The sequence below is a fragment of the Chelonia mydas genome, chromosome 2 (assembly GCF_015237465.2).
Source record: "Chelonia mydas isolate rCheMyd1 chromosome 2, rCheMyd1.pri.v2, whole genome shotgun sequence".
Lineage (NCBI taxonomy): Eukaryota > Metazoa > Chordata > Testudines > Cheloniidae > Chelonia > Chelonia mydas.
Window position 1 is genome coordinate 261,396,193 of NC_057850.1, and position 18,488 is coordinate 261,414,680.

General features: G+C 55.6%; 1 protein-coding gene across 1 annotated transcript; it reads left to right on the forward strand.

Moving 5' to 3' along the window:
• The first annotated feature begins 412 nt into the window (after window positions 1-412).
• Window positions 413-18,282, forward strand: LOC122464286 (nitric oxide synthase, endothelial-like). The gene is made up of 5 exons (XM_043538847.1): window positions 413-561; window positions 1,490-1,592; window positions 12,014-12,162; window positions 16,665-16,669; window positions 18,239-18,282. The coding sequence occupies exons 1-5, from the start codon at window positions 458-460 to the stop codon at window positions 18,280-18,282; spliced, it is 405 nt and encodes a 134-aa protein (XP_043394782.1). The 5' UTR covers window positions 413-457.
• Window positions 18,283-18,488: the final 206 nt, after the last annotated feature.

An 18,488-nucleotide genomic window follows, 5' to 3' on the forward strand; every position in this document is an offset into this window, starting at 1 on the left:
CCGGCGCCAGCAAGAGGGAGGAAACCCGGCCCGCGTGTCCCGGCCTCGCTGAGCAGGGCAGGGTGGCCGCTGATACGCGCCCTGCCCCACGGCCCAGCTAATCTGCCGCACCGATGGGGAAGCAGGTGTAGAGATGGGCGAGAACCCAGGAGTCCTGGCTGCTGCCCCTCCTCCACTCTTACCACTAGACCTCCCCTCCCAGGGCTGGGCTAGAACCCAGGAGTCCTGGCTCCCAGCCCCACATCCTGCTGCTCTAACCCCTGGCCCCACTGCCCCCCAGGGTGGGGCTAGAACCCAGGAGTCCTGGCTCGGTGCCCACCCCCTCCCCATTGTGTGCCGGGCAGAGTGTGGGAGTGACTCAGAGCCCCGGCTGGTCCCCGACCCTTTCCCTGCAGAGGAAGTGACTGGGGCCGGGGCCGGTCCCGGCGCAGTCGCCCGGGAGCGCAGTCGCGGCGCGATGGGGAACCTGCAGGCAGCGCTGCCTGAGCCTGCCCGCACCTGTGCCCTCAGCCTCTGCTCCCGGCACAGGGGCTCCGGGCCCCCGGACGGCGCCAGGGCCAGGTAAGGGCCAGGGGGCTGCGCTGGCCAGGCAGGGAGGGGACACCGGGGTGAGCTGCCCTGCCCACAGCCCCGTTCCCCCGGGCCCTGGCACCGGGCTGGCATTCGGGGGTGCTCTGCCACATAGTCCCCTTGGGACCCGGGCCAGGGGGGGTCGGCCCGGCCCCCGGGAGCAGACACCCGAGAGCTGGGGACGCTGCATGATGGAGACTGGGAACATGTCCCAGAGAGACGGGGGTGAGAGACAGAACCTCCAGGGCCCCGAGTCCGCCCCGACAGCGCCCCCACTGAGCCCCCTCCCCATACCACGCCCCCTCCTGAGCCCCCACCCCTCCCCATAGCACCCCCTCCTGAGCCCCCCTCCCCCTCCAGCACCCCCCACTGAGCCCCTGCCCCTCCCCGCCCCTCCAGCACCCTCTCCTGAACCTCTGCCCCTCCCCCTCCAGCACCCCCCACTGAGCCCCTGCCCCTCCCCACCCCTCCAGCACCCTCTCCTGAACCTCTGCCCCTCCCCTTACAGCACCCCCCACTGAGCCCCTGCCTCTCCCCACCCCTACAGCACTCCCTCCTGAGTCCCCGCCCCTCCCCCTACAGCGCCCCCACCCCCCCAGAGACCCCAACCTGTTCCCTGCAGTGGGAGGGGCACTGGTGGGGGCAGGAAGGGCGCTGGGGGGGCAGGAGGGGCCCTGCTGGGGGAGGAGGAGCGCTGGTGAGGGGGGCAGGAGGGGCGCTGCTAGAGAGCAGGTGGGGCACTGCTGGGGGGGCAGGTTGGGCGTTGGGGGGGCAGGAGGGGCGATGGTGGTGGGGGCAGGAGGGGTGCTGGTGAGGGGGCAGGAGGGGCCGTGCTGGGGGGGCAGGAGGGGTCCTGCTGGGGGTGATGCTCTCACAGAGGGTCCCCTCGCTGACCGAGCCCCCTCTCCTCTCCCCCCAGCTCTGTGCCCATCCCCCCCATTGAGCCCCCGAGATACTCGCGGATCAAGAACTGGGAAGTGGGGACCATCGCCTACGACACGCTCAGCGCCCAGGCCACGCAGGTGAGGGCGGCACCGTGGGGCCCGTGGGGGTGGGAGATGGGACCCAGGCCTGTGGGAGGGGGCTGCCGGTGGGCTTGAGGAGCTGTCACCGCTCTGGGCTGCTGGGGGGAGTCCAAGCCTCTGGCTCCCTGCCTCTCGGGGGGCTGTAACCCTCGGGGGCCTGACCAGAGCTCAGCTGGGTGCATCCAGCCAGAGCCCTGCAGCTCCTGAGATGGGCCCCTGGCCTGGGCCCCGCTGGGCCTGGCCCCTGGTACCCGACCCCATTGTCCTGCTCCAGCTCTTCCCCCGGCCCTCGGCTCGGTAGCCGTCTCCCTGGGGAGCAGCTCACACCATTTACTCGCTGGTCCTCTGCCCACCCTGTCCCGGACGCCCGGGACTCGGGCTTGCTCAGCTCCGGACAGTCCCTGGGGGGGCCCCCCTTCCATGCGACAGCCCTTCTCGGGGGGCCACTCTCATGGGGGTTAAACTCCCGGGACTGCACCTCTGAGCCTCCAGCAGCCTGGCTCTGCCGTGGGCCCCTCAGGGAGCCCACTTGCTCTGGACCCCTGGGGCCTCCACCCCCAGAGGGCGCAATGCCCCCCCCTCGATCTCCCCACCCCCAGAGGGAGCAGTCCCCCTGCGATCTCCCCACCCCCTGAGGGCGCAATGCCCACCCGATCTCCCCACACCCAGAGAGAGCGATGCCCCCTCAATCTCCGCATCCCCAGAGGGTGCAATGCCCCCCCGATCTCCTCACCCCCAGAGGGAGCGATGCCCCCCCAATCTCCCCACTCCCAGAGGGAGCAATCCCCCCAGTCTCTAGACCAGGGCGACTCTCAGCCAGCGTAACACAGGAGGGTTTATTGAGTATCTGAACCCAGCCCAGGAAACTCTCCGGGCCTCAGGCCTGGCCTCCCTCAGCACAGCACATCTAGGTCTGTCCCTCATCCAGGGGGGCCCTAGCTGCTCTCCCCTCCCAGCCCAGAGCCCCCCTTCCACTGGGCATCTGATATCACCTGCCCCCAAGCCCCACCTCGGTCCTTTGTCTTCTGTCCCAGGTCAACAGGCTGCCTGGGTCTCCTCTCCGCCTCTCCTCCCTCTGGCTGGAACCGGCTGGGCAGGTCACCGGATCCTCCCTCTGCAGCCCATTGTCCCCACTCCGGCCAGAACTGGCTGAGTGCCAAGGTGGGGGGTGGGGGATCCCAATCCCCAGATCACCGGTCGCTAGAGTCCCCCATCTCCAGGCTGTTGTCCAGGGTCCCAACTGCTAGGCAAGGTCACACCTGGCCCTCTGGTAACAGCAACCCCCATGCCTACCCCTTCGTTACACATGCAGCACACAGGGAAACTGAGGCACACACCATATTCATGCAAAATACTAAGAAAATCCCCCACTTTGTCACATCTCATCCCCCTTCGAGTCTGAACTGAGTGGGGTCACTCCAGCTGGTGACCTGGGGAAGTTCAGGTACCCCTCTCCAGAACAAAGCGTTGGCTATAACATTTGACCTTTTACCAACATGGATCACGTCCATCTCATAACCCTGGGGGATCAGACTCCATCTTAGGGCTGGGCATTAGCCCTTTCAGCTGGTGCAGCCCTACCCTGTTTAACGAGGCTGGTTCTGCTGGGACCCAACGGAGAGTGCCAATTCAGGACAAATTGCTTAAAGCAGGGCAGTTACAGCCCAAGGCTGGGGTTTCTGTGCACACCACGGCAAACCAAACCAGCCAGACAGAGCGGACTTTGGTTTTACCCCACTGGCTAACCACAAGTCACACAAGCAATTCCCTTAGACACTCCCATTTCCCAGTATCCCCACCAGAGCCACTCGTTATGGGGACGAATGGTTATGAAAACCAATACCCCAGTAAAAGAACAAAGGTTCCCTCAATCCCAAAGGACCTAGACCCAGACCCAGGTCAATATACAAATCAGATCTTACCCACAAATCACGCTGTTGCCAATCCTTTAGAATCTAAAATCTAAAGGTTTATTCATAAAAAGAAATATAGATGAGAGCTAGAATGGGTTCAATGGAATCAATAAAAAGAAAAGGAGGACTTGTGGCACCTTAGAGACTAACCAATTTATTTGAGCATAAGCTTTTGTGAGCTACAGCTCACTTCATCGGATGCATAAAGTGGAAAATACAAAAGATGTTTTTATACACACAAACCATGAAAAAATGGGTGTTTATCACTACAAAAGGTTTTCTCTCCCCCCACCCCACTCTCCTGCTGGTAATAGCCCATCCAAAGTGATCACCCTCCTTACAATGTGCATGATAATCAAGGTGGGCCATTTCCAGCACAAATCCAGGTTTTCTCCCCCCCCCCAAAAAAAACAAAAACAAACCCACTCTCCTGTTGGCAATAGCTTATCTAAAGTGATCACCCTCCTTACAATGTGTATGATAATCAAGGTGGGCCATTTCCAGCACAAATCCATGGTTTAACAAGAACATCTGAGGAAGGGGGGGGGGGGAGGAATAAACAAGGGGAAATAGGTTACTTTTTATAATAACTCAACCATTCCCAGTCTCTATTCAAGCCTAAGTTAATTGTATCCAATTTGCAAATTAATTCCAATTCAGCAGTCTCTCGTTAGAGTCTGTTTTCGAAGTTTTTTTGTTGAAGGATAGTCACTTTGAGATCAGAAATCAAGTGACCAGAGAAATTGAAGTGTTCTCCGGCTGGTTTATGAATGTTATAATTCTTGACGTCTGATTTGTGTCCATTTATTCTTTTACGTAGAGACTGTCCAGTTTGCCCAATGTACATGGCAGAGGGGCATTGCTGGCACATGATGGCATATATCACATTGGTAGATGTGCAGGTGAATGAGCCTCTGATAATGTGGCTGATGTGATTAGGCCCTGTGATGGTGTCCTCTGAATAGATATGTGGGCACAGTTGGCAACGGGCTTTGTTGCAAGGATAGGTTCCTGGGTTAGTGGTTGTGTTGTGTGGTGTGTGGTTGCTGGTGAGTATTTGCTTCAGGTTGGGGGGCTGTCTGTAGGCAAGGACTGGCCTGTCTCCCAAGATCTGTGAGAGTAATGGGTCGTCCTTCAGGATAGGTTGTAGATCCTTGATGATGCGTTGGAGAGGTTTTAGTTGGGGGCTGAAGGTGACGGCTAGTGGCGTTCTGTTATTTTCTTTGTTAGGCCTGACCTGTAGTAGGTGACTTCTGGGAACTCTTCTGGCTCTGTCAATCTGTTTCTTCACTTCCGCAGGTGGGTATTGTAGTTGTAAGAACGCTTGGTAGAGATCTTGTAGGTGTCTGTCTCTGTCTGAGGGGTTGGAGCAAATGCGGTTGTATCGCAGAGCTTGGCTGTAGACAATGGATCGTGTGGTGTGGTCAGGGTGAAAGCTGGAGGCATGTAGGTAGGAATAGCGGTCAGTAGGTTTCCGGTATAGGGTGGTGTTTATGTGACCATCGCTTATTAGCACCGCAGTGTCCAGGAAGTGGATCTCTTGTGTGGACTGGACCAGGCTGAGGTTGATGGTGGGATGGAAATTGTTGAAATCATGGTGGAATTCCTCAAGGGCTTCTTTTCCATGGGTCCAGATGATGAAGATGTCATCAATGTAGCGCAAGTAGAGTAGGGGCGTTAGGGGACGAGAGCTGAGGAAGCGTTGTCAGCCATAAAAATGTTGGCATACTGTGGGGCCATGCGGGTACCCACAGAAGCGCCGCCGATCTGAAGGCACACACTGTCCCCAAATGTAAAATAGTTATGGGTAAGGACCAAGTCACAAAGTTCAGCCACCAGGTTAGCCGCGACACCACCAGGGACAGTGCTCCCGATGGCCTGCAGTCCATCTCCGCGCGGAATGCCGGTGCAGAGGACCTCCACATCCACAGTGGCCAGGATGGTGTCATCAGGAAGATGACCGATGGATTGTAGTTTCCTCAGGAAGTCAGTGGTGTCTCGAAGGTAGCTGGGAGTGCTGGTAGCACAGGGCCTGAGGAGGGAGTCTACATAGCCGGACAATCCTGCTGTCAGGGTGCCAATGCCTGAGATGATGGGGCGCCCAGGATTTCCAGGTTTATGGATCTTGGGTAGTAGATAGAATATCCCAGGTCGGGGTTCCAGGAATCTGTGCGGATTTGATCTTGTGCTTTTTCAGGGAGTTTCTTGAGCAAATGCTGTAGTTTCCCTTGGTAACCCCCAGCGGGACCAGAGGGCAATGGCCTGCAGAAAGCGGTGCCGGAGAGCCGCTGAGCAGCCTCCCATTCACACTCCGACCCACTCACGATGACAACAGCACCTCCCCTGTCAGCCCCCTTGACCATGACGCCAGAGTTGCCCCCGAGGCCGCGGACGGCACCGTGTTCTGCACGGCCGAGGCCGCGGGGCAAGTGAGGCTGCCCCTCCACAACCCCAGCCCCTGCAAGTCGGCGGAAGCACTCCACGCAGAAGTCCAGTCTGCCATCTCGACCCCCAGGAGAAGTCCACCCAGAATCCCTCTCCTTGCAGTGTTGGTAGGGAGGTCTCCGTGAGAGTGGGTTTGTTTTTTTGGGGGGGTGGGGGGGAGAAAACCTGGATTTGTGCTGGAAATGGCCCACCTTGATTATCATGCACATTGCAAGGAGGGTGATCACTTTGGATGGGCTATTACCAGCAGGAGAGTAGGGTGGGGGGAGAGAAAACCTTTTGTAGTGATAAACACCCATTTTTTCATGGTTTGTGTGTATAAAAACATCTTTTGTATTTTCCACAGTATGCATCCGATGAAGTGAGCTGTAGCTCACGAAAGCTTATGCTCAAATAAATTGGTTAGTCTCTAAGGTGCCACAAGTCCTCCTTTTCTTTTTGCGGATACAGACTAACACGGCTGCTACTCTGAAACCAATGGAATCAATGACATACAGGAATAGCAAAGTTCTTGGTTCAGGCTTGTAACAGTGATGGAATAAACGGCAGGTTCAAATCAAGTCTCTGGAGAACATCCTCAGCTGGGATGGGTCTTTCAGTCCTTTGTGTAGAGCTTCCCTTTGTAGCGAAGTCCCTCAAGAGGTAAGAAGCAGGACTGAAGACCAGATGGAGGAGCTGCAGCAGCTTTGTATAGTCTCTTGCCATGTGGTCTCTGCTTTCTCTGTCCCAAAGACAAGCTGCCCATCCCGTGGCCTGGAAACACCTCAGAGTTCTGTCCCTAGGCAGGTCCCTGCACGCCTGGCTGCGTCCCCAGGCGTGTCTGCCTTCTCTCAGTGGGTCAGTTGTGTCGCTGATCGTCCTTAATGGGCCACCCAGCAGGCTGGGCAGAGCTGACACCAACTTGTCTGGGGTGGCACCCAGAAGCACAGCACACGTTTGAACTACAGACAGGATAGAGCCAATATTCATAACTTTTAACTGTAAAAATGATACCCACACAGACAGCATCATCCTAACCGGCCAACCATCGCCTTGTCTGAGACACCTCATTTGACCCCCTTTGTACGAGATTTGGTGCCACGACAGGACTTTGGTCGCAACAATGATCTATACGGTCCCAGTTCATGTCAATAACATCACACCTGCGTCTGAGGCTTGTCCAAGTCTGGGTTTGCCCCTGGGTCAGAGTCTCCTTCAGTGCACAGAGCGCCCCGGCACTGCTTGGTACAGACTTCCCCGACCGGCTCGCCCGTCTCACTCAGCTCTGTGAGGGGAGCTGAAGTGGGATACAAACCTCCAGTAGTGCCCTACCTGCCACTCCATTAGAGACCTGGGCCTGCTTCTTGCTTTGAGAAATGGGCTGGTCTCTGATCCCCTTCACCTTGGCCGGCTCTGGCTTTAGACAGATGCTTCCCACCTTGTGGCCCCGGTACGACACCTCTGCCATCCCCACCTTCCCCTTCCAGTCTCTATAGTCATCCAGCACCCTGGCGACCCAGCCCCCTCCCCAGCTGGCCTGATGACACAGATATTTATGCTCTCCCGGGCACAGTCCTCCACCCCCCTCAGGAACTGATCCCCCAGGCGCTGGGAGGGGGCAGGTGCCCCCTTGAGGCTGACAGGCAGGACCAGGAACCCAAAGAGCCCCATAGGGGTGATGGGAGCAGATTCCAACCCAGCACCTGGGTCCCAAGGCCAGTAGCCTTTGGTGAGATCCCTGGTAGCGAGGTAACACCCCCCCACACACACACACACACCTTGTTTCAGATCTTATCAGGCCTAGGCATGGGGCAGGCATCGGACAAGGTGATGGCATTGAGCTTCTGGGAGTCCACCCAGAGTCCGATCGACCTGTCCTTGGGGACCAAGCCCACGGGAGGGGCCCAGGGCTGGTGGGCGGCTGGACCACCCCTACAGCTAGCATGTCTCTGACCTCTCTCGCCAGGGCTGGGCTGTTTCCCAGTGACGGGGAATGGGGACCACCTGGAGGGTGGGTGATTTTTGTCCCCCCTGCCCCGTGGAGAGCTGGATTAGTGAGCCCGGGCCGGCTGGAGAGCAGCCGTGGGTAGGGAAGCAGCCCCTCTGCTCCTGGGGTTCGCTGGGCGGAGGCGGATTGATTCCAGCGGGAGGCTGGCTCCTCTCTCAGGGACCCCCGCCCCGCTTCTCCTCCCTGTGCCCACACACAACCAGCACCAACCACTCCCTCAACACATGGCTTCATTGTGTCCACATGGGACACTCGCCCGACTGGGCCGCGCCAGGACGTGACTCACCTCCTTCCGCTGGTTCGTGATTTCACAGGGCCTGTCCAGTGCCCTTCGCACGGAGCCAAGACCCCTCTCCTGGTCCGCGGTGCCAGAGGAGCCAGGACGCTGTCGTACCAGCCCTTCTGCTTCCCTTGGGCCCTGGCTAGGTTCTTCCTGGCCAAGCCCATGGGCTCAGTGAGCTTTCCCCAGAACGTACTCCATCCCCGATTCCCCATTCGGCTTCCCCTCCCATTCTCTCTTCCCTTCCATACACCAACTCGAAAGGGGGGACTCCTGTGAATTTCTGGGGCTGTAAAAGTTTTGCAGCCCCCTCACCTGGTGTGCTGGCCCCCCTGATGTTTACAGGGAGGGACATGGTCTGCAGAAGAGAAGAATGAGGGGGGATTTGATAGCTGCTTTCAACTATCTGAAAGGGGGTTCCAAAGAGGATGGTTCTAGACTATTCTCAGTGGTAGAAGAGGACAGGACAAGGAGTAATGGTCTCAAGTTGCAGTGGGGGAGATTTAGGTTGGATATTAGGAAAAACTTTTTCACTCGGAGGGTGGTGAAACACTGGAATGCGTTACCTAGGGAGGGGGTGGAATCTCCTTCCCTAGAAGTTTTTAAGGTCAGGCTTGACAAAGCCCTGGCTGGGATGATTTAGTCGGGGATCGGGCCTGCTTTGAGCAGGGGGTTGGACTAGATGACCTCCTGAGGTCCCTTCCAAACTGGATATTCTATGATTCTATGGTACTTCTGGGGAATCACCAGCTGCCCCCTGATCCCACAAGGTTCAGTTTTCCCAGTGCCGGATCCCTTTTCTTACAGGGATCTTTCCTGGCAGTTCTTCCCCAGAGTCTTGCAACACTGGGGTCCACAAGGGCCCTCAGCTTCTTCAAGGAGGGATTCTTCTGCTGCTCGGCCTGGAGTTCAGCTGCTGGGTTGGGGCCCAGCCCTTGTTGGCTGTGCCTCAGTTTCCTCACCTCAGGACAAAGCCTCGTTCTCAGCCCTGTTAAACACGGTTCCTGGTAATCACCTCCCCCCATTGGAGGCTCCACGCATTGCCGGTGCCAGGCCAAGCGCCACACCACTCCCTTCAGCCACAGCCAAGGTCCAAGGCGCTGTCCGGCCAGGTCTCCAATCCATCCCCCATGCGCCCCTCCGCAGGTAGCTGGTCGTGCACCCCAACCTCTTTGGGCCGCCCATTTCAGATGTATCTTCGCTACAGGGCCTTAACCGGGGGTCTGACCACCCCCCTCAGGGCTAGGTGTGCACTGGGCATTATCGGATCTGGGTCCACCCCTTCAGCTGTCGTCACCTTAGCCCCGTGTAGGCAAGGAGCCCACTGCTTTGGTTACAGTACCAGAGCCAGCGTGAGCCACCTCTCCCCTGTGCAGGGCCCGTGTCCCACTCAGCCCCAGGGGTCTGGCTACAGACAGGCAGGTAACCCAGACTTCACAGAGGGAAAATTGCCCCCTCCCCGCCAGCCGGGCCATTCACCTGTTCGCTGGCTCCTACCCTCTCGGCCTTCCAATCCCTGGGGCCGTTACTGGCACGGAGTCTGGAGCTTGTCCCAAGAACATGGCAAAGCTGTGCTGACAGTCCCCAGCGACCAGTCCCCCTCCCATCCTGCCGGTGCCTGCCCAGGGATCGGCGCCGGGGCAGGGCGAATGGCTGTATGTTTGGGAGCTTTCCCCCAAGCCTCTCAGTCCCTCAGCATCTAGTGGGGTCGCACCACACTGAGTTCTCAGTCCCAGAATGTCTCCACCTCATGAATATCTCCCAGTTGATCCCCACCTGCCGCTCCCACTGGGGATCAGAGGGGCCTGAGTCCAGGGGTTACAACAAGACCTATCTGCTGGGCATGGGGTGGAAGCCCGTCTGCCACTCTTCCCTGGCCAGCTGTGCCCCAGGAGCTGGCTGGGTGACTGCTTCCTCCAAAGGGGCAGAGCTGAGGGATAGACAACCCGCTGAGAGAGCAGGTATTTCAGGCTGTCTTCCATTGCCACCTCGACCCTCTGCGGGCTCTCTCTGGCCAAGAGTTCCTTTATCTTGGGCATTGCACCACCTGGTGTCCTTGTGCCCACAGTAATTACATCTCGGGTCCCATGGAAGGGCTGCCTGCTCCGGCATTCGTGGGCACCCCACATTGGGCTTCCTGGAGTCCCACCTCCGAGAGGTCTCTGGGGGACTCCCCTTCTGAGCCCCCGACTTGGGTCTCCCCCCACCCCAGATCTGCTGTTGATAAGCTTGTTTACCAGCGCACCTGGTCCAGTAACCACATCTTAATCTGGAGGACAGAGGTAAATCGGCTGCTCCAGTCCCAGCAGATTATACACGGCGGGGATATTCTCCCAGAGGGGTTGTGACCTCCTTGTCGGTGACGCCCAGGGTCTTGGTTACACCCCGGAATCTTTTCCTATCTGCCAGCGCTAAGACAAGGGGGTTGAAGGAACCATCAAGGAAAGGGCCTAGAACCATAGGCACCGACTTCTGCTCCTGCCGGCGGGTGCTCGACCCCAAAACCGTTTCCCATGAGCCTCCAGGGTCCGGAGCCTTTGTGAACAGTTCATAGTCCCCTGTCTCCACCTCGTCCACCTGGCTGGGCACCTCTATGCCTGGGCGGTGCGTGCACCCCCCTTCGGGGGGGGCTAACCCCCTGCCCAGCCTCTATGGCCGTGGGGCCGAGCGAGGGGGTGAGACGGCAGAGCCGGTCCGCAGGGCCAGCCTGGTTCAAATCCCAGGCCTTCCCAAAGGCAGTGAGGTCAGCTCCCGTAGCCCCCCGACCTGTTAAACTGCGGCCTTTCCCCACATACCCCTCGGTGCGACCTCTTGCCCCTCGGCTTCTCCAGCTCCACTAGCTGCCTTGCTCCCAGCTCCAACTCCCAGCGCTTCCAACCTGTCACGGGGGAGCCAGGCCGTGAAGACCCCCAGCTGGACGGGGAACCAGGTCTCGGGGACACCCTGCTGCTGCCTCTGCTGCTTCCAGACCCCCCTGGAATCCCGCTGGGTCTGGAGCCGGCTTCTTGGACCAACCGTCCGTCTCCAGCCAAGCCTTCAGCTGCACCTTGTTCGGCTTCCCAGCTCTTGGCCCTGTCTCCCTGCCCAGGATGGCGATGTCCGTAGGGAGGTGGTGACACGCCACTGTCTTGCTGCTTCCTTTGGCTACCCTTGTCTTACTGCTGCACGCCACTTATTACACAGTACTCCTGGTGGAGTCAGCATCCCACTTCTGCCACCAGCTGTCATGGATCCGCAGGGTCGGTGCTACCCTCCTTGCACTATCCCGTCCTGCCCCACACCTCCTTGCCTTGTCCCACTCTGCTCTGACCCTTTCTGCCCTGCCCCGCCCCGCCCCCCTGCCCTGCTCCCACCCTGCACCTCCTTTTAGCGGAGCCTGCTGAGTGGCTACTCCTGTGCAGCCTCTCTAGGCAGGCCTGGAGGACCCACCTCGCTGCTCCTTTCAGGGGTGTGGGGATGGCGAGGCCACTGTTTCCACCCAAAGAGTAGCCATGCCTAGTGGGTATAGGCCTATTCACAGTGGACATAAACATATTACAAAACTTCCCCAGTCCTCACGGGCACTGGGCAAGAAGGATGGGGGGTTCCCAGGGCTGGTCTAGCAGGGGGCTGTGGGTCGGGACTGAGGGGCACCGGCAGGGCTGTGGAGGGGGGATCCCTGGGCTGGGCTAGCAGGGGGCTGCAGGTCGGGGCACCGCAGGGGGAGGGGGGCGCTGCAGCACCAGAGCTGGGGTCCATGCTGGGTCTGACTGCAATAGCCCCCCCGCCTCAGCTCTGTCTGTCTGTGCTCCAGGAGTTGCCCTGCAGTGGGAAGCGATGTCTGGGCTCCCTCATGTACCCCAAGCAGCTGGTTTGCCAGGCAGCTGAGGGGCCCCCGCCCAAGGAGGAGCTGCTGCCCATGGCCCGGGACTTCATCAACCAGTACTACAGCTCCATCAAGCGGTGAGTGCCAGCCCCCCCAAGGCTGCCAGACTGCCACAAGGGAAGCCCAGCTCGGGGGAGGCTTTTCATAAACACCCAACAAACCCCTGCAACGCCCAGGACTCGGGGGGCCGGGGGCGGAATTCAGCTGCCCAGACGCCGGCTGGGGAAATAACACAGCGGGGCCAGATTGTCCAGCAAGCCCCTGGAGTGCGCTGGAGCCAGCTTCCTGCCGCACAGGGTGGAGAAGGTGCCCGAGGAGACGCTGCTCTGCCCGGGATTGTGACCATCGGGAGGAGCTGGCTGGGAACTGGAATTGGAAGAAGGGTCTTGCAGGGGTCGGTTCTGGCTCCGGTTCTGGTCAATATCCTCCTCACTGATTTAGATAATGGCACAGAGAGTGCGCTTATAAAGATTACGGCCGATACCAGCTGGGTGGGGGTGCAAGTTGTCATGGATGCCCAGGACTTGGGCTCTCTCAGCCCCATGCGGTCCCTGGGGGGGACCCCCTTCAGTGCGACAGCCCTTCTCGGGGGGGGCCACTCTCTGTCGGGGTTAAGCCCGTCTGCCTCCTGGAAACGCACCCCTCTGAGCCTTAGCACGCCTGTCTCTGCCTGGGCCCCCTCAGGGAGTCCCCTCACTCTGGACCCCTGGGGCCTCCACTCCCAGCGGGAGCAATCCTCCCCGATCTCTAGACCGGAGCGACTCTCAGCCAGCGTAAAACAGGAGGGTTTATTGAGCATCTGAACACAGCATAGGAAACTCACTGGGCCTCAGGCCTGGCCTCCCTCAGCACAGCACATCTAGCTCTGTCCCGCATCCAGGGGGGCTCCGCCTGCTCCCTCCCTCCAGCCCAGAGCCCCCCTTTGAGCTGTGCATCTGATATCACCTGCCCCCAAGTCCCGCCTCTGTCCTTTGTCTTCTGTCCCAGGTAAAGAGGCCGCCTGAGTCTCCTCTCCGCCTCTCCTCTCAGCCATCCTCTGGCCCCTCTGGCTGGAAGCAGCTGGTCGGGTCACCGGGGTCCTCTCTCCGCAGCCCATTGTCCTCCCACCATCCAGAACCGGCTGTGACTCCCGAGCTCGGGTCACCTGTCACTGAGGTATCCATTATCCAGGCCGTTCGCTGGCCCCCTGTAACAACAAACTCCCTCTCCCACCACCTCGTTAAACCAGTAACAACCAGGGAAACTGAGTCCTGCCCCCCTCTCCATGCAAACCACTGAAAACAACAAGAAACCCCCTTGCTTTCTCACACAAGTGCTTTGGAGGACAGGATTAAAATTCAAAAGGATCCTGACAAACTGGAGAAATGGACTGAAGTAAATTGGATGAAATTCAATAAGGACAAATGCAAAGTCCTCCACTGAGGAAGGAACAATCAGTTGCACACGTACACAATGGGAAGTGACGGCCGAGGAAGGAGTCCTGCGGAAAGGGATCTGGGGGTCAGAGTGAATCACAAGCTAAATATGAGTCGACAGTGAAACGCTGTTGCAAAAACCCAAACATCCTTCTGGGCTGTATTTGCAGGAATGCTGTTGTCACAGAGTCACAGGCCCGATGCTCTGGAACTGCTCTGAATGGAGCCCGCCAGGAGTCTAGGTAGCGTGACTCCTTTCAGGGTCACCCGGTCACATTCCCCTCCTGGTTCTCAGCTTATGAAGGGCATCTGCCATCCCTTACATGCAGGCAGCTAGAGCATCCTCACCTGGCCCTGAGGCTCTCAGCAAAAGTCACACCCCCTTATCCCCACAGCCCAGACATTGGTACAATACATGGGGAAACTGAGGCACCCACAGCATTCATGCAAACCAGTAAGACTCACATACAACGTAACAAGGGAAACCCCACTTCGTCCCAGTTACAAGCAAGACACGAGGAGTGATTCTTCCGCTCCACCCCGCACTGAGCAGGCCTCAGCTGGAGTATTGTGCAGTTCTGCGCACCACAGTTCAGGAAAGATGTGGACAAATTGGAGAAAGTCCAGAGAAGAGCAACAAAACGGATGAAAGCTCTAGAAAGCATGACCTGTGCGGGAAGACTGAAAATATTGGGTCTGTTTGGTCTGGAGCAGCAGAGACTGAGAGGGGACATGAGAATAGTTTTCAAGCATGTAAAAGGTTGTAACAAGGAGGAGGGAGGTAAATTGTTCTCCTGAACCTCTGAGGACAGGACAAGGAGCAATGGGCTTAAATTGCAGCCAGGCTGGTTTAGGTTGGAGATTAGGAAAAACCTCCGACCTGTCAGGGAGGTTAGGCACTGGAATAAATTCCCCAGGGAGGTGGTGGAGTCTCTGTCACTGGAGGGTTTTAAGAGCAGGTTGGAAAAGGTGGTCTAGATCAGCGGTTCTCAATGCGCAGCCCGTGGGTGCCCAGTGAGCACACAGCTGCGGCCCAGCTGTGAGCTACAGGCCGCAGGGCCGGCGTGGCTGGGTTCCGGGCTGCCAGGCTGCCCCGCCGGCGCGGTGGGTCTGGGGCCGTCGGGTGGCCACAGGAGTTAAATTGCAGCGGAGACTCTTTTTGGCGGGGTCGATGGCCTGTCGACCAACAGGTATTTTGCCGATCTATCTTCCAAATCAGCTGTATTTGGCTAGTGCTGCTTCAGTCCATGGGCTTTGCCCAAACTTGTGCAAAATTGTCTTCAAAGGAGTCGTTTCCTGGAGGAATGGTGATTTTTCCTGCTCTTTTTGAGCTTTGTTTTTCGGGGACTGTTTTCGCCTGAACGTATCTTTTTATGAATTTTGTTTACCTTTATAATTTTTCCGCACCCACACTTGCGCTGGGACTTACACAACACGAAAAGTCTGTTCCCATGAAAAACTCTGCCTGACAGAGCAGGGGCGGGGAACGCTGAGCCCCCTACCTTCTGGGCTCGATCCTGCTACGACTCAGGGTGTATTCACCCATGCAATTTTCCCTGACAGATGGGTAGGAGCGAGGACTCTAATCCTCCCCCTTAGGGCCCCAATCATTGATCGCTCTATACGGATGGTATACCTTTTAGCAGTATGTTCAACAATCACAGTGCATGTCTTCCCCCTTTTGCAATTCTCCACCAAAAATGGTATGCTTATAAGAAAGCGCACGGGATCTTTTTCAGGGGAAAAGGCAACTCGCCGCGTTTATTGAAGATACAACAATTAGCATACGCATTCAATCACACGACACACACATACACGCTGTCCCGCCAGTCAATGTTATAGTTACCAGTCCAGAGTTCAGATCAATCTAGGGGCCAGCTAGGTTGATCACGGGCAGGGAAGAGCCGGGTTCCATCGGTCGCGACACGATGCTCCGGGGAAGTCGTGGCAGGACAAACCCAAAGTTTCATGGCCAGGCCCCCTGCTTATATAGTGATTTTCCTTCCTTGGGACCAATGAGTTTTGCGCCGTCATGCTGTAATTAATTGTTGTTTGACGAGTGCTTCTTTTCTTACATTGTTTTTTTATTTTTTATTTAGTTTTTTTATTGGTTTTTAGGGAGTTACCCCAGGCTGGTTTTGATCACAGTTATCTTGTCTCCATTGATAGGTGCTTGTTTTATTTTTAGAGTGGTGAATTTTCCCTTTTTTGACATTTTAATAGGGGTGTGCTGTAATTTTCTGGCGCCCTTGCGTCTGTTTGTGTTTGGTTCGGTGATGACCTTTATATTTATTTTGTAACTCACACATTCCTCATTCACACACAAACCAGGATTGATTCACATAGGACATTTGCACAGGAACGTCACATTGCAATGCAGAACAAAACCAATTATTCATTTTTTTTACTTATTTTAAAATGCTGAAAACCTACAGCAAAGTGGTGACCTGTGATGGTGCTGCCCGTGGGAGCCCGCTGAGGTCACTCAGTCAGGGTGATCTGCAAACAGACCGGGGCAGACAAACCCCGAAAGCTGGTGGATATTCCAATACTTACCCAGCCAGCCCAAAACAGCTTCTACAGCACCTCCCTGGTTGCTCAGACGTCCAAACAACGCAGTTCCCTTAAAGTATCCAGCCTCAGGCCTCCATCCAGACACACCTGTCAAACATAGGATGATAAACTCTGAAAATCCTATTTCATCATATAACAGAAAAGGTTCTCCTGACCCCAGAGGACCAAGCCCCAGACCCAGGTCAAATGATAACTCAGATCTTAAACCAAATACACGCTACAGTCCATTCTTATTAACTAAACTAAAATGTATTAAAAATAAGAGAGAGTGTGTTGGTTAAAAGATCATTATACAGACAGACTTGAGTTCAATTCTTGAGGTCAGATATGTAGCAGAGATGAGTTTGTAGTGGCCAAAAGCCCTTTTAGAAATAGTCACAGGATATCAGGGTTGGAAGGGACCTCAGGAGGTCACCTAATCCAACGCCTGCTCAAAGCAGGACCAATCCCCAATTTTTGCCCCAAAGCCCTAAATGGCCCCCTCAAGGATTGAATTCACAACCCTGGGTTTTGCAGGCCAATGCTCAAACCACTGAGCTATCCCTACCCCTGTTATAGTCCAGAGGTTATAGTCCAATGTCCATAGTCAGGGTGACTCCAGTCAGTGACCGGGGATCTCAATCCTTATGGCTTAAGGTTTCCCCCTCTTGAAACCCAAAGCAGATCTGAGATGAAGAAGGATCGTGTCCCAAGGTCTTTATACACTTCCAGCAGCCTTTTGGCCTGAAGAAACAATCGGCTTCACTTTCCTTCTCCCAAACATCCCAGCAATTAGCACAGAGTCATTTATCCATTAAGCAGTTCAGATACCGGTTACCGCAACCTTCGAAGAGACATACAGACAATAATACGATTTCACTCCAGTATCTTCCTAAATGTTAATATTCCTTTTTTGATCTTTGAATCAAAGCTACAGCGATAGACAAGCTTTGTTTGCTGACCTCACAAGACCTGAACAAACATCTCCCCTTCTACCTCTAACCATGCCGGCTGCATTTCAAAGCTCTATTCATTTCCATCTCTTCCTAACCCCTCTTTAAAGTTCGGCCATGGGTCAGGTAGGTCTGGGAGTTCATTAACTCTTTCTGGCCCTGTCACCTTTCAATGAGATATTATATTACACTCATAACATCACACCCCCAATGGAAAATTGATGCAGGAGGGGATGACACAAACATCGCTGACTGCATCCCAAGAGCTCCCCATCCTGGGTTCTGTCTCATTACAGCCTGTACTGGGTTCGAAGCCGTACCAGTGTATAACGGAAATGGTTTGCCAAAGTCATGGTCAATACCATGATTGAATCTCTTTACAGACCCAAGGTAAATCTTGGTTAGAACAATAGTGGATTGGATCTGCTCTTGCAGCATGGTTCCTGTAGGTCTAGTGATCTTGCCAAGAGCCAAAGAACGTAGCTACTTTATCCATACAAGCTCTGGCAAATGTTTGAAACCCAATTAACATCAAGTCAATGTAGATAACACCTAAACATAGCCATTATATGGACAACATACCCCCATATCTCAATGTCTGTACTTTGACCGGTTAAACTTTTACCCCCAATCGGGGAGATTGCAGATTATGTATTCCTTACGCCACCCGTTCCTAAACCGAATTTTGCACCCCTTGATAATCTGTACCTTATTCCCTGATAACCAGAAACATCTATGCTTAAACTCTGTACCGTTTTCTTTTTACTTCAACATTATATTAATGTTGTCCATAGTACAGGAATCTTGGCATTTAGCCGTGAAAGCAATAGGATTGTGTGCCTCAGTTTCCCTTTTCATACAGCACATCAAGTCTGGAATGCCTTTGCCCCTGTGAAAATTTCCAAGTCTGTTCATGGGCATTAACTGTGCAACATCGCTATTACCAGGCCTTTTAACATAAGGTGTGTTCTCCTGTATCACTTTCAACATGTTCAAGGGATTTTCCAAAAGATTAGACACATTGGACATTTTTATAGTTCTTGGTAATAGCAACACCCTAGTTACAAGAATTACCATGAGCAATAGCAACAAATCCATCGCAAGTGTCCATCTACAATTATGTTTGTTATTCCACACCTTTGGCTCAATTCCATTGGGGTTTGGACATTTTATGGTTACCCTGTGGCTTCCCTTTGCAGAATTAAGGTCTCTCTTTCCTTCCTGTCCTGAAGGATCAAACCCTGATTTCTGTCGCTTAACCAAATTCACTGGCTGATTGGGCGTGCTCTCTGTGCTAACAGAACAGGAGGACTTGTGGCACCTTAGAGACTAACCAATTTATTTGAGCATAAGCTTTCGTGAGCTACAGCTCACTTCATTGGTGCCACAAGTACTCCTTTTCTTTTTGCGAATACAGACGAACACGGCTGCTACTCTGAAACCTCTCTGTGCTAACAGTTATTAGCAAGTCCTTCTTCTCCC

Bases quoted from the DNA above. Each gene is read 5' to 3' on its own strand.
- LOC122464286 (XM_043538847.1), top strand. From the start codon at position 458: ATGGGGAACCTGCAGGCAGCGCTGCCTGAGCCTGCCCGCACCTGTGCC. The intron at 562-1,489 runs GTAAGGGCCAGG...CTCTCCCCCCAG, and splicing joins CCGGACGGCGCCAGGGCCAG to CTCTGTGCCCATCCCCCCCA. The intron at 1,593-12,013 runs GTGAGGGCGGCA...TCTGTGCTCCAG, and splicing joins TCAGCGCCCAGGCCACGCAG to GAGTTGCCCTGCAGTGGGAA.